The sequence below is a fragment of the Myotis nattereri genome (assembly GCF_964212035.1).
Source record: "Myotis nattereri genome assembly, chromosome: 2".
Lineage (NCBI taxonomy): Eukaryota > Metazoa > Chordata > Mammalia > Chiroptera > Vespertilionidae > Myotis > Myotis nattereri.
The window spans coordinates 198,906,102-198,920,964 of NC_138076.1; the positions used below are offsets into that span (position 1 = coordinate 198,906,102).

General features: G+C 38.2%; 1 protein-coding gene across 1 annotated transcript in view; it reads left to right on the top strand.

The window, feature by feature from the left end:
• APAF1 (apoptotic peptidase activating factor 1) overlaps positions 1-14,863 on the top strand; it is an 80,801-nt gene that overhangs the window by 22,965 nt on the left and 42,973 nt on the right. The window contains exons 11-16 of the mRNA XM_081080949.1: positions 601-714; positions 1,173-1,357; positions 3,958-4,084; positions 6,135-6,260; positions 8,332-8,463; positions 12,005-12,130. Of these exons, the coding sequence (XP_080937075.1) occupies positions 601-714; positions 1,173-1,357; positions 3,958-4,084; positions 6,135-6,260; positions 8,332-8,463; positions 12,005-12,130 (810 nt within the window). The remainder of the gene's footprint in view (positions 1-600; positions 715-1,172; positions 1,358-3,957; positions 4,085-6,134; positions 6,261-8,331; positions 8,464-12,004; positions 12,131-14,863) is intronic.

A 14,863-nucleotide genomic window follows, 5' to 3' on the forward strand; every position in this document is an offset into this window, starting at 1 on the left:
GAAGATTTGAGTTTTTATGTTATTAAATACACCATTTTTCTTTTTTGTAGTTTACTTTGGTGTCATGTCTGCAAACATTTTCTTCATTGCAGGCTTATAGAAATATTTACCTGTTCTAGTTTTTTCTGAAGTTTTCTATTTTATATTTAAGTCTTTAATCCAACTAAAATTTATTTTGAGTTAAGGTGTGAGGTCCATTTTATGTTTCTTTGGAACTATTTATGTGTTTCTTTTTTTATTTTTATTTTGTTAAATATATTTTATTGATTTTTTTATAGAGAGGAAGGGAGAGGGATAGAGAGCTAGAAACATCGATCAGCTGCCTCCTGCACACTCCCCACTGGGGATGTGCCCACAACCAAGATACATGCCCTTGACCAGAATCGAACTTGGGACCCTTCAGTCCACAAGCCAACGCCCCATCCACTCAGCCAAACCGGCCAGGGCTATTTATGTTTTTCTTTTCAATAGTTTCCTTTTTGTCCTTAAATTTGAGTGACTGCTAAGTTTCAGTAGTGTTAGGATAATGATGGTAGACTTAAAATTCTCTGATTTCTTTAACAGGGCTCCTGATCTTATTATTTATTTATTTTTTAAAAGGAACTTTGTGCTTTAATGTTTTCCCTGGATTGGATTAAAGCAAAAACGGAACTTGTAGGCCCTGCTCATCTGATTCATGAATTTGTGGAATACAGGGATATACTGGATGAAAAGGTATATATTCATTCAACAAGTAAGTCCTGAAAGGACATGCTTTTTCTGACATTTAATTCTAGGGTTTAATAGTGGGGACGAGCAGAATAGAAAGGAATGAAGAAAGAGAATTTTCTTATTTTGACCTTTGATTATTCTAATTATTTTGCTTCCTAGCCTATTGGGAATGTGAGTAGAATTGAGTTTTGAAATTTGAAGAAGTAGTGTTCAGGGTTTTTTTGTTGTTATTGTTTTTAAAGAATGTATTAAGAAAGTAGTACTTTGATAATGAGATTTTCATCCTATGTTTAAAAGTTTATCCTATGTTTAAAAGTCTATATTTGTTACCTAAGTGGTTGGTTATTCAAGTTTAGCTCACATAGAGACTATGTTATTTAAACCTTTAAAGTGATGAGATCACAGAAACAGAAAAATGTTGGCTCTGGTTATGTTTCTAAGAGATTTCAGTTTGTTCATAGGATTATGCAGTCTGTGAGAATTTCCAGGAGTTTTTATCTTTAAATGGACATCTTCTTGGACGACAACCATTTCCTAGTATTGTACAGTTGGGTCTCTGTGAGCCGGAAACTTCAGAAGTTTATCAGCAAGCTAAGCTGCAGGCCAAGCAGGAGGTCGATAACGGAGTGCTTTACCTGGAGTGGATGTAAGTAGGTTAGGAAAGACCAAAGGGAACAGTGTGCTAATTATATCATTATTTTTTCAGGTAGTGAATAAGTTCACTCCAGGAAGATTTAACTACAGTTCTTCGGAAAGGCTGGAACTTTTAATAAGCATTCTTACTTATTGAAAAGTTTTAGAGAAGTAAGCATAGGAGAAATATACATGTTCAAAGAGTCCATAGAAATAGATGCTTGTCTGTATGGCATTTTGACAAGCCATTCTAAATATTCACACCAAATGCTTTACTTAGTGTAATACAGTAAGTAGTGACGAACATGGGCTTGAAGCCACAAACCTACTTTTGAGTCTCCTTTCTAAAATCACAGTTTTATGATTTTTGAACAAGTTATAGCTTCCTCTCCTTTCTCCTAAGTAAAATAGAGATAACAGTCCTTTGAGGTAAGTACAATTTTTTTGAAGATCAAATGAGATATTGGGTATAAAATGATTAGCACAGTGGTTCTCAACCTTCCTAATGTCGCGACCCTTTAATACAGTTCTTCATGTTGTGGTGACCCCCAACCATAAAATTATTTTCGTTGCTACTTCATAACTGTAATTTTGCTACTGTTATGAATCATAATGTAAATATCTGATATGCAGGATGTATTTTCATTGTTACAAATTGAACATAATTAAAGCATAGTGATTAATCACAAAAACAATATGTAATTATATATGTGTTTTCCAATGGTCTTAGGTAACCCCTGTGAAAGGGTCATTCGACCCCCAAAGGGGTCGCGACCCACAGGTTGAGAACCGCTGGATTAGCACTTTGTCTTGCACTTAGTCCTTATTAAACTTTCCCTGAATCATGATTCTTCTAACTTCTAAAAGACGCCATTCAGTTTTGCTTTTATCAATTAGTAATCTTAATCTTATCAATTAGTAAAAGGAAAGCTAAAATATTATCTTTTTCATGCCTGTAATATACAGTAAGCTCACATCTTATTCATTTTATCTTCAGAACAACCTTATAAGGTACTATTAAATATTATTTGCCCTATTTTACAAATGAGAAAACAGGCACAGAGAGGCTGAGACTTGATTAGGCTTGTATGCCTTGCTGAGGGAGGAAGAGAGAGAGAGAGAGAGAGAGAGAGAGAGAGAGAGAGAGAGAGAGAGAGAGAGAGAGAGGATAGATAGAAACATTGATGTGAAAGAGAGACACATCAGTTGGTTGCCTCCCACATGAGCCCCAACTAGGGCCAGGGATCGAGCCTGCAACTGAAGTACACACTCTTGACTGGAATCGAACCAGAGACCCTTCAATCCTTAGGCCCCACTATCCATTGAGCCAAACTGGCTAGGGCCAAACTTTGACTCTTAAATTAAGCACGAAACCATTTAACATATATTCTTGTACTGAGAGTTACTGACACAGAAATCCTGACTGTTCTGATACTTTTCTCATTTTAAGTATATGTTATATTCCTTTACCCTTCTGTTCTTTATTTTTTTGTTCCTTTAGCCCATGAAAAATAATATAATATTTATACCTGTGGGATAGTTAGTATTCAGTAGATTAAGATACACAGAAAATAACATTGCTTTATTTACTTTTTCTCTATATCTGAATAATTGTACTTAGAGGAGAGCGGTTTTTTATTTTTTATTTTTTTTTATTTAGTTCACAGTTCTTCTGGGTAATCTCCTGCTCTATTTTTGGAGCATTTTTTTTAAATTAAATCTTTATTGTTCAGATTATTACAGTTTTTCCTCTTTTTTCCCCCCATAGCTCCCCTCCACCCGGTTCCCACCCCACCCTCTGCCCTTACCCCCCCACCACTGTCCTCATCTGTAGGTGTACGATTTTTGTCCAGTCTCTTCCCGCACCCCCAACACCTCTTTCCCCGCTGAGAATAGTCAGTCCACTCCCTTTCTATACCCCTGATTCTATTATATTCACCAGTTTATTCTGTTCATCAGATTATTTTCACTTGATTTTTAGATTCACTTGTTGATAGATGTGTATTTGTTATTCATAATTTGTATCTTTACCTTTTTCTTCTTCTTCCTCTGAGAAGAGCGGTTTTAAAGTACATCATCATAATGGCAGGTGTACATATTATTATTAAAGCATCAAAGGAAAATAGAAGGTGATGTGTATCTGATTAACTAGATTTCTTCCAACTCAGTGACATTTGTAACACATGACAGGTTGCTTGATATAGGGTGGCACTTCTCTTTTATTTTATTTTTTTAAGTTTTATTGCTTAAAGTATTACAAAGAGTATTATATATGTCTCTTTTTTTTTTCTCCCCTTGACCTTCCCCCAGCCTCCCATGCCCTCCAGTGTCTTGTGTCCATTGGTTATGCTTATATGCATGCATACAAGTCCTTCGGTTGATCTCTTACCACCCCCCCAACCCTCCCCGGCCTTCCTGCACTTCTTTTAAAATGCCAAGTTTGTTATATTATGCTTTTTTCCTTCAGGTGATCTTCTATGCTGTCATTTACATGTTGGCAATTTAATTTTAAGAATTTTGTATTTTGGGGAATATAACTCAGCTAAAAGACAGTTTATTACTGAAGTTTATTCTCACTTGTTGGGTTTTTGTTCCTTTTTTCCTTGTATTTAGAAACAAAAAGAACATCAAGAATCTCTCTCGCTTAGTTGTCCGCCCCCATACAGATGCTGTGTACCATGCTTGCTTTTCTGAGGATGGCCACAGAATAGCTTCTTGTGGAGCTGATAAAACCTTACAGGTAAAATATGTCTCTTGAGAAAAATTGAAAAGGGCATATATGCAATACTGTGTGTATTAAAATATATTTAAATTCTAAAAGTCAAGTAAATTGCACAAAGAGATAGAGAAACTGAATCTCTTGAACATTTTATGAAAGCTTTCTCTAGCGATTTTAAAGATATGGTAGTGTTTTTTGTTTTTTTCTCTCCATAATTCTGAACTTGCTAAGTGACATAGAGGTGCCTTTTACCCTGCCAGTCAGTTGTCATCACCCATGTGCCAGCTAAAGGTAATGAGGAATTGATAATTGTTGAAAGACATAGGACTTTCTAGCAGAGTGAGCAGGGCTCTGACTGAAAAACAATGATTAAGTAAAATACCTATTTTATCACCAGCTCAGGCATAGATTTCTGGCGATAAATGGAATTGGGCTAGGTTGTTTCCTAAGGTGCCTGAAGGAATTTCCTTTTAAGTTCTCGTTTGTTTTCAGAAAATATGAATGAGTGCTTTACTTTAAGCTTGTGCTCTAACTTTTGGATTTTGAAGGAATCAGGATCAAATTAGTTAAAACTTTTATAATTATGATAGCTTTAGTCTTTGTAAGATTATGACTATAACCTTTATTCTTATGTGTGCTTTATTACTAATTTTGTCTTTTGAGCCCCGGAAAGAAATTATATTGCATGAAATATTTTCTATTTGCTCGTTAAGAATTTGTGAAACTATTCTCACGAACTGAAACTATACTCTGTTAGTTATTTTTATTAATATTACTAACATTTAACAATGGATAGTTCTCTATTTTAAAACATACAGATTCTGACACAAATTCTGATTTTTGGAGTGATTTTTCCAAGGTTCATTTTTGTTGCAAAATAACAATGATTAGAATCTTTTAAGGAAATGTTTTTATTCAATAACTAGAGGCCAGGGGCATGAAAATTTGTGCACTGCTGGGGGGGGGTCCCCTCAGCCCGGCCTGCCCCCTCTCACAGCCTGGGAGCACTCAGGGGATGTCCTACCGACGGCTTAAGCCCACTCCCTGCGTCTGTGGGAGGCGACCAGGCCGATCAGGGGAAGGTGCTGCCCCCATCACCCCACTGCTGCTACTGCCTCTGGCCTCCCTCTGTGGGAGGTGACCGGGCTGATCAGGGGAAGGCACCACCCCCATCAGCCCCTCTGCTGCTGCCACTGCCGGCCCTCCTCAGCCCTTGCAGCTGCCATGGCTTTGTCTGGAAGGATGTCTGGAAGATGTCCGGTCTATCTGGTCTAATTAGCATATTACCCTTTTATTAGTATAGACTAGTGGCCCGGTGCATGAAATTTGTGCAGGGTGGGGTTCCCTCAGCCCAGCCTGCACCCTCTCCAACTGGACATCCCTCTCGCAATCTGGGACCGCTGGCTTCTAACCACTCACTTGCCTGCCTGCCTGATTGCCCCTAACTGCCTCTGCCTGCCTGCCTGATCACCCCAACTGCCCTCCCCTGCCGGCCTGATCTCACCCCTAACTGCTCTCCCCTGCCAGCCTGATTGCCTCTAACTGCCTCTGCCTGCCTGATCGCTGGGGTCCAGGGTGCGGGTGAATGGGATTCCTGACTGGCAGGCCGCTGACAGCAAGCTATCCAACGGCCGATTCTGCGAGGAATGGGGCTCCCTTCTCCCTCCTGTCAGGGTTTGGTTTGTAGGCCGGCCACACCCTCAATCGCATGAGACCCAGAGTTCCACCTCTCCCTGGCCAGCTGGGGCCCACAGCCCCCTCCTGCCTCAGCGCTGTGGCGTTCCAGAGCCAACAGCCCCTTTGGCAGTCAGTGCTGGGTTGCCATAGCACCTGTGGTGGCGGCAGTCAGTGCTGGGTTGCTGCGGTGCCTGTGGGAGCCGGGGAGGGGAGGGACTGAGAGGTCACCAGTTCATCCTGCTCACCAGTCCCCGTCCACCCGAGCCTGCTGCGAGGGAAGCCTGGCATTCGGTCGTCCCTTCAGTCATTTTGGACGTTACGGACCCTGGCTCTTTAATAGATGGCTCATGGTTAAGTGATACATAGTAAAAAGATTTTGTTGTTGCTTGTGCAGGTGTTCAAAGCTGAAACAGGAGAGAAACTTCTAGAAATCAAGGGTCACGAAGATGAAGTGCTTTGCTGTGCATTCTCAACAGATGACAAATTTATAGCAACCTGCTCAGTGGATAAAAAAGTGAAGGTAAGGAAACATTTTCCTCTTCAGTTGTAATCACCACAGAATTTATTTTCTTTTTCCATAATAGAGGGACTAGGATAAGAAGGGTTAAAGGACTCCTTCTTACCTGTTGATCTACTAACTTGAGGTAAATTAGTTTTATCCATTGTAAATGAACTCTCTCTGAAAAACCTTTATATTTAAGTCCCAGCAAAATATCCAGGTGGTTCAGTCTGAGATATTTACCAGGCAGCTGAGAAAAAGAGTTGCAAATTAAGAATTTGCCTGCCATTTATTGACTGGTCTGTGGGTTAAATATCAGCTTAAATCTTGCTTACCATGCTTGCTTTTCTGAGGATGGTCACAGAATAGCTTCTTGTGGAGCTGATAAAACCTTACAGGTAAAATATGTCTCTTGAGAAAAATTGAAAAGGGCACATACCCAATACTGTGCATATTAGAATATATTTAAATTCTAAAAGTCAAGTCTACTGTTACTGTACAAAATTACTATCTGAGATTGGATTCTGTTGTAATTTGTGAAATGCAACCCGGATTTTTTACCTTTATGAACTGGCTTATATTCAGTGCAAAACCAGATGGGTGAACAAATTAATAATTAGTTTACTAGTCTAAAAAGTAAATAGAGGAAAATAAATAAAGGAGTTTTTATCTTTGTTAATTTTTCTTTCTTGTCTCTTGTGCCTAAATTTGGCTTTTAGCTAGAGGATTTATACAGAATATAAGATAAATTGAAGTCCAAGGGAATGTTTTATATGATAAATGGAGGGGGAATTTCACTTCAGGCTTTTTTCAAAGGGTTGTGGAGTGCTGAATTTGGCTAGGTGGGGTGGACCTTTGGAACAATATAATTGACGTAGGAGTTTTCCTGGAGTTTCTATCCACTTGAAGAATGCTCTGGAGTGTCCAGACTAAATTGAGATCTTGGAGAAATCTATTTCTTGATATATTGGACTCTATTAGGTGACTTTACAACCAACTAGTTAATTACTCTGTAACCTTTACTCTGAGTCAGACTTGCAGTTGGCCACTCTGAGCAGTTCCAAAGTCAAAGTTATAAGGAGTAAAAGGAAATAATATCAAGTTTCTCTTTCCTAAGAATTCAAAATTTAAAGCAAGAGACAGAAATTAAAAGAACTTCAAAATAAAGGAAACTCTCTGGACCTCTGGGGAGTGCTTTGATGAGATAAAAAGAAAATGCTATGAGAGGGACATTAGTACCTCTGAGAAGTCCAAAGCCCAGTGAAGAGTGATTAGGTAATTTATTTCATTTGTTTATTGTAGATGGAGTAGACATGCTTAGTTAGTTGTCTTACATAGTGATCAGAATGATGATTATTTTTTATTGTGAACTCAATACTGCATGAAGCTTTATACTATACATTTTCTTAAATGATCAGTTTCACTCTACAACTTGCAAAGTAAGTATTGATCCTATTTTTCAGATGAGGAAACAGGTTCAGAGGTGAAATTATTTGCCCAAACTCATGGAGCCAGGGTTCAAAGCTAGGTTTCCCTCAGAATCTATAGTCTATTTTTTTCACTGAGCCATCTGCCTATACTTACTTATTGGTATCTTGAGGTCATCAGAACACTTACCATACCCTTTGTCCCATTTGATACCATGCTTGTGGGACAGGTATACATATTCCTTAAGAGGGAACTGAGGTGCAGGAAAATTAAGGACTTGCCCAGGGACACTTAAATTAAAAGTGGTATAGCCAGGTCTTGGATTTCATCCTTCCCAGCGAAGCCCATTATTCCATTCGCATATAGCACTTCTCTGCCTGCTTTCATTCATATGAACATCTGAAGTCTTGCCCTTGAAGACTAATGTTTTGAGGAGATTCCATTTATGCTATAGAAAGACACATGTATAGACTTGCAAAATAAGCTTTATTAACAAAAGCTATTTGACATGTTTTAGGGAAGTGGGAGGTATTTATTAGCATCATCTACGCCTGAGGAAATCTGACAGACAGAATGGATAGCATCCATAAAGCAGTTCATATTTTACTTGCTTTATTTCAAAATAAGAGGTAGTGGTAAATTTTATTTTTAAAATTTTCTTTAGATTTGGAATTCTGTGACTGGGCAACTGGTACAAAGCTATGATGAGCACTCAGAGCAAGTCAACTGCTGCCACTTTACTCACAGCAGACATCACCTTCTCTTAGCCACTGGGTCAAGTGACTGCTTCCTCAAAGTAAGTGTGGATAATGAGAATGATGTAGATACATTTGTAGACCCGTCAGGACATCGCCTTTGACTTTCTTGTACATTGTATTAATCAGGGCTCTTGGTTGCAGTGACACAGACTTTCATATTAGCTCACTCAACAGCAACAAAAGGTATTATTGGCTCATGTAACTGGAAAGGCTAGAGGGAGCATGGCTTCAGACAGAGCTGATTCCAAACGCTTAAACTACGTCCTCAGGCTCTAACTCCCTGTCCATATCTAGACTTGGCTTCCTTTTTGTTGGTTGAGGCATGGTATCTCTGTGTGACCGGAAATAGAGCTATTCTCAGCTTGGCTTATATAGGTCTTACAACTCATAATCACAGAGGAAGAGAAACTTGCTTTTTCCCAGATTCTGCATATTTAATTTTAGAGAAAGCTGTAGTTGACCTGGTTCTGATTATATACTCATTTTTAAATAACCCTACTAGCCGGTAGGACAGAATCCTTAGATTGACCAAGGATCACAAGTTTAGTCATGTGGAAATTGGACAGATGAGGTGAGGTCAGCTCCACTTGAGTTATAAGTGGGGTTTGATTCAAAAGAGAGATTTTGTTGTCAGAAGAAGGGGGGAAAAGGTGCCAATAGGAAAAAAAAATGTAAAAAAACAACAACTCTCTAAAACCAACATTAGATATTCATTTCATGTGTTTGATAATGTTTTATAATTACAAATTATAAAAGAGTCTTTTTTTCCCACTTAAGTGGCATACTAAAGATAGCTAGATTACATTTTCTTGGATCCCAGAAATGTCTGCTAACTTCTTTTGGATTCTTTTTTTGGTTTGGTTTATGCCCTTTCTTTGTAAATGTCACACCATTTTTGCATTGGGACATTGCATTTTTTGGTGTAGTAGGTAAAACATTTCAGTTTGGAAAACCTCATAGACTCTGTGTTTTGACATTTAAATAAGCTATTTAAAAAATTAATAAAAATATGGAAACATTTGTTGAAAATTGCCCCCTCCCCTTTTCAGGAAGCTGAACCTTTTTTTTTTCTCCCAAAGAGAACTCTTTTTTTTAAAAATAACGATATAATTTTTAAAGAGTATATATTTTATTGATTTCTGAGAGGAAGAGAGAGAGACTGAGAGATAGAAACATCAGTGATGAGAGAGAAACACTGATCGGCTGTCTCCTGCACGCCCTCTACTGGGGATTGAATCCGCAACCTGGGCATATGCCCTTGACCAGAATTGAACCCGGGACCCTTCAGTCCACAGGCCGATGTTCTAGCCACTGATAGGGCCCAAAGAGAACTTTTATATAGGAGATCAGTGTGTAGAACAGATAAAACCCACTTTTTTTTGTGTTGAGGTGAGGGTATGGGCCTGCATTTCTAATCTCTCTTCCCTCTCTTACTCCCCACTCCTTTCCGCCCCCTAGTGCTTTTTCAGACATGTTTCTGAGTCCCTGGGCCCTGCAGACACAATTTGAAAACACCACATTGGATCAAAATAATATAGTAGCATAAAATTATCTTACCATTATAGATCACTTTTACTCAGTAAAGCTTATCCTATTGAGTAAACCACCTTTAAAAATAAGACTGTTGTACCATTTCAGAAAAGCTCTGCTCTATTTGAATGAATCCACTTCTAAAACTAGATGACTTTTGTAGTATATGTGACTAATTTTGATGTTATTGTTAACATTTTGTAGGGTGAGGAAGTTTATATTTCCTCCATTTATTTATTATTATTTTTAAATGTATTTTTATTGATTTCAGAGAGGAAGGGAGAGGGAGAGAAACATCCACGATGAGAAAGAATCATTGATCGGCTGCCTCCTGCATGTCCCCCACTAGGGATCAAGTCCGCAACCCGGGCATGTGCTCTCACTGGGAATCGAACCGTGACCTCCTGGTTTATAGGTCAATGCTCAACCATTGAGCCACACTGGCTGGGCTATTTATTATTATTTTTAAAATACATTTTTATGGATTTTAGAGAGAGGAAGGGAGAGGGATAGAGAGAAATATCAATGATGTGAGAGAATCATTGATCAGCTGCCTCCTGCACGCCCCCTACTGGAGATCAAGCCCATAACCCGGTATGTGCCTTGACCAAAATCAAACCAGTGACCTCTTAGTGCATGAGACAACCAACTGAGCCACACTGGCCAGGGCAATATATTTCCTTCTGTTAAATGTAGACTAAAATCTCTAAGATGTAGGAAGGGGTTATTGGTTAGTCAAAAGTTTTAATTAAGAACAAGTTTTACTGTAAGACCACACCTGCATTATCCTGAGGGCTATTAGAACTCACTTCTTGTGATTCTTGAACTGAGAGAAGCCAATGAAAATATGTAAATCTAAAGCTGCCCCCATGTAACTTGCTCCTCTGAGGAACTGAGTTTACCTGGTACTGGTTGGGATAAAGGAACCAAGCATGGAGATGACCATGAAGAATAGGACTTCCCTCACTTACTCATCATTTCCTAAAGATTTAAATTAATTGTGGGGGATACTTGGTTTACCCTTTTGTGTTTAGTTTAGTTGGCATAAATCACCAGAGATTACTATTGTCCCCTTTATTTGCATTTTTAAATACTTTTCAACTATACCCAAAAGGAGAGGAGACAGTAATGAACTCCTCTGCTATCCACCATCTAGCTCCAACAATTATCAACATTTTCCCAATCTTATTTTATTTTCCCACAAACCCCAATTTTTTTTTGGACTAGAGCATTTTTAGCAAATCCTAGATATCATCTCATATCACCCCCAAATACTTCATGTACACATTTCCCCATTAATCTCAAAACATATCTTTCTACCATGGGTTGATTGGGGTCAGAATCTGAAGTTCAGGTGGCATTTGATTGTTATTATGCCTCTTAAGTCTTGCTTATTCTATAAAAGTTCCCCTTTCTCTCTGCCTCTATTTTTTATGCCATTGTTTGGTTAGAGAAATTGAATCATTTGTCCTGTGTAATGTCCCACATGCTGAATTTGGTTGATAGATTCCTGAAAGTATTGTTTAATTTACTCTTCTAACCCCTTATATTTCCTGTCATATATTTACTAGTATATCTATCTTTGCTATCCTTGTACTTTTGAGTCATTATTTAGAGCATTAATAGATTTTAGCTTAGCACACTCAAGGTTTGCATTGGGAAATCTTAGAAATGACCACTTTTTGAGTTGGGTAATCTAGCATCTAAAAGAATTTGGGGTGATTTATTTTGCATATTACTTATTATAAAACTGAGTAGAATAATAATGAATCCAAACCACCTTGTTAAAATAAGCAGTAATTGTTCAGTTACTTAGTGCTCCAACTAAAAGTCCAGGCGAGCCTTGAGTCCCTGAGTGGATTTAGGTGCTGACCTAAGGGTTGCCCCATTACTTGTTAATCACAAGTTCCCCTTTGTGTTACTGAAAATTGAACATCTGCCTGTAACTGGAAAAGCTTAAGTGAAATGGAAGAAAGAACTTCACATGACTTCTAACTTGCCTCCATTCAGTATTAGTTTTTTAGTTATATTTTTATTTTTCTCAAATAGCTCTGGGATTTGGATCAAAAAGAATGTCGAAATACCATGTTTGGCCATACCAGTTCAGTCAATCACTGCAGATTTTCACCAGATGATAAGTTTTTGGCTAGTTGTTCAGCTGATGGAACATTAAAGGTATGTTTTTGTTTATCATTAAAATGGGTTGTAATTTTATAGCTTTAGAATTGGGTTATGAATTAGGCTTGTTTCACATTTCTGCAGAAAGAGCTTCAACTTCCAGGACCTTATTTAATGTAACTGTAATTGCTTGTCATAATGATTGTTTATTCATGGTTTACTACCTTATGCTTTAAAGTTCATAAATTTGATTTCTTAATTTTTAAGATATATTTCATTTCATGACTTCTTAAAATCTTTTGAATTCTATGGGGTCAAATTTGTAAAGGTTCTGCTTTTTATTTATCATTTATTTATCCTGCCTTTTATGTTATTATTTTCCTTTTTTTACGAAGTCTCACTGGGGGAAAACTCAGAGCTAAGGAAAAAAGTTTAGTTCAGTCCCCTAAGTCAGCGGCCACCAACCAGTGGTTTACGGACCACTGGTGGCCCATGAGATCCGAAAGGTTGGTGACCGCTGCCCTAAATTATAGTTCTAAAAAACCTAAATTCTTCCTCAAAATTTCACCTAACTTCTCCAATAATCTCACTCTTTTTTTTTCTTGTTTCTACAATCATTCTAGTCTGTTTATTGATTCTCCTTTCTTCCTTTGTTAATTTTTTATTAATTTTTCTTAACATATTTGAATTGCTTCTGTGTCTCGGCAATGAACGTGTTACAAACTTTGTCACATTTGTATTTTCCATTGGTAAAATTTATTGATTTTAATATATTCTATTTCACTATGACTCATTACCTGTTTTTATATTATGTCTTTGTCGTTTTCATCAGTGGAAAACTGGTGCTGCAAAATAATAAATGTATTAAAAATTTTTAAAAAAAGATTGTATATGGTAAAAAAACAAAAGTCCAACCCACCTTTGACTTCCTTGTCTTTTGGTCTACCTTTCCCCTCCCATTCTATAGTGTTTGCTGTGGGTTCCTGCAGTCATCCCTCATGTCTAATAGCAGCTTTCTAAGATGCACTCTTCATTCCTCCTTAGCCCAGTGCAGAGCTGCTAGAGAATCCTCCCTACCTCTATTTTCATCTTGCCACTTTTAGCTGGGTGAAAAAGTACCATGTTATAAATTGTGATAACCCAGGTTCATTAGGTATTAATTCGAAGGCTCTTCACCTTCCATCATTCTGCTGCCTCTGTTCCTATCAAATTTCTTTTTTTTTAAAAAATATATTTTATTGATTTTTTACAGAGAGGAAGGGAGAGAGATAGAGAGAGTTAGAAACATCGATGAGAGAGAAACATCGATCAGCTGCCTCCTGCACATCTCCTATTGGGGATATGCCCGCAACCCAGGTCCACGCCCTTGACCGGAACCGAACCTGGGACCTTCCAGTCCGCAGGCCGACGCTCCATCCACTGAGCCAAACCGGTTTCGGCTCTTTTTTTTCTTTTTGATGATTAAGGTATTTTTTTTTTTTCTCTCTCTCTCTCTTTTTTTTATTGCTTAAAATATTACAAAGAGTAGCACATTTGTCTCCTTTTATTTGCCCCTTGACCTTCCCCCAGCCTCCCCTACCCCCCAGTGTCTTGTGTCCATTGGTTATGCTTATATGCATGCAGACAAGTCTTTTGGTTGATCTCTTATCACCCCCCCCCCCACCCCCCAACACTCCCCAACCTTCCTGCTGTAGTTTGACAGTGTGTTTAATGCTGCTCTGCCCCTGTATCTATTTTTGTTCATCAGTTTATAATGCTCTTTATTATCCATAAATGAGTGAGATCATGTGGCATTTTTCTTTCACTGACTGGCTTATTTCACTTAGCATAATGCTCTCCAGTTCCATCCATGCTGTTGCAAATGGTAAGAATTCCTTCTTTTTTACAGCAGCATAGTATTCCATTGTGTAGATGTACCACAGTTTTCTAATCCATTCATCTGTTGATGGGCACTTAGGCTGTTTCCAAATCTTAGCTATGGTAAATTGTGCTGCTATGAACATAGGGGTGCATATATCCTTTCTGATTGGTGTTTCTGGTTTCTTGAGATATATTCCTAGCAGTGGGATTAATGGGTCAAATGGGAGTTCCATTTTTAACTTTTTGAGGAAACTCCATACTGTCTTCCATAGTGGCTACACCAGTCTGCATTCCCACCAGCAGTGCACGAGTGTTCCCTTTTCTCTGCATCCTCTCCAGCACTTGTCGTTTGTTGATTTGTTGATGATAGCCATTCTGACAGGTGTGAGATGGTACCTCATTGTCGTTTTGATTTGCATCTCTCGGATGATTAGTGACTTTGAGCATGTTTTCATATGTCTCTTGGCTTTCTGAATGTCCTCTTTTGAAAAGTGTCTATTTAGGTCTGTTGCCCATTTTTTGATTGGATGGTTTATCTTCCTTTTGTTAAGTTGTATGAGTTCCTTGTACATGTTGGAGATTAAACCCTTGGCAAATATGTTCTCCCATGCAGTGGGCTTTCTTGTTGTTTTGTTGATGGTTTCTTTTGCTGTGCAGAAGCTTTATATTTTGATGTAATCCCATTTGTTTATTTTCTCTTTAGTTTCCAATGCCCTAGGACAGTGATGGCGAACCTATGACACGCGAACTCATTTTTTTGGTTAATTTTTCTTTGTTAAATGGCATTTAAATATTCTATCTAATAAAAGACGAAAAGGGTAATTGACCGTACCTTCACTACGCTTCCCATTGGCTAATCAGGGTGATATGCAAAATAACCGCCAACCAAGATGGCGGCCGGCAGCCACGCAGCTGAAGCGAGCAGGAGGC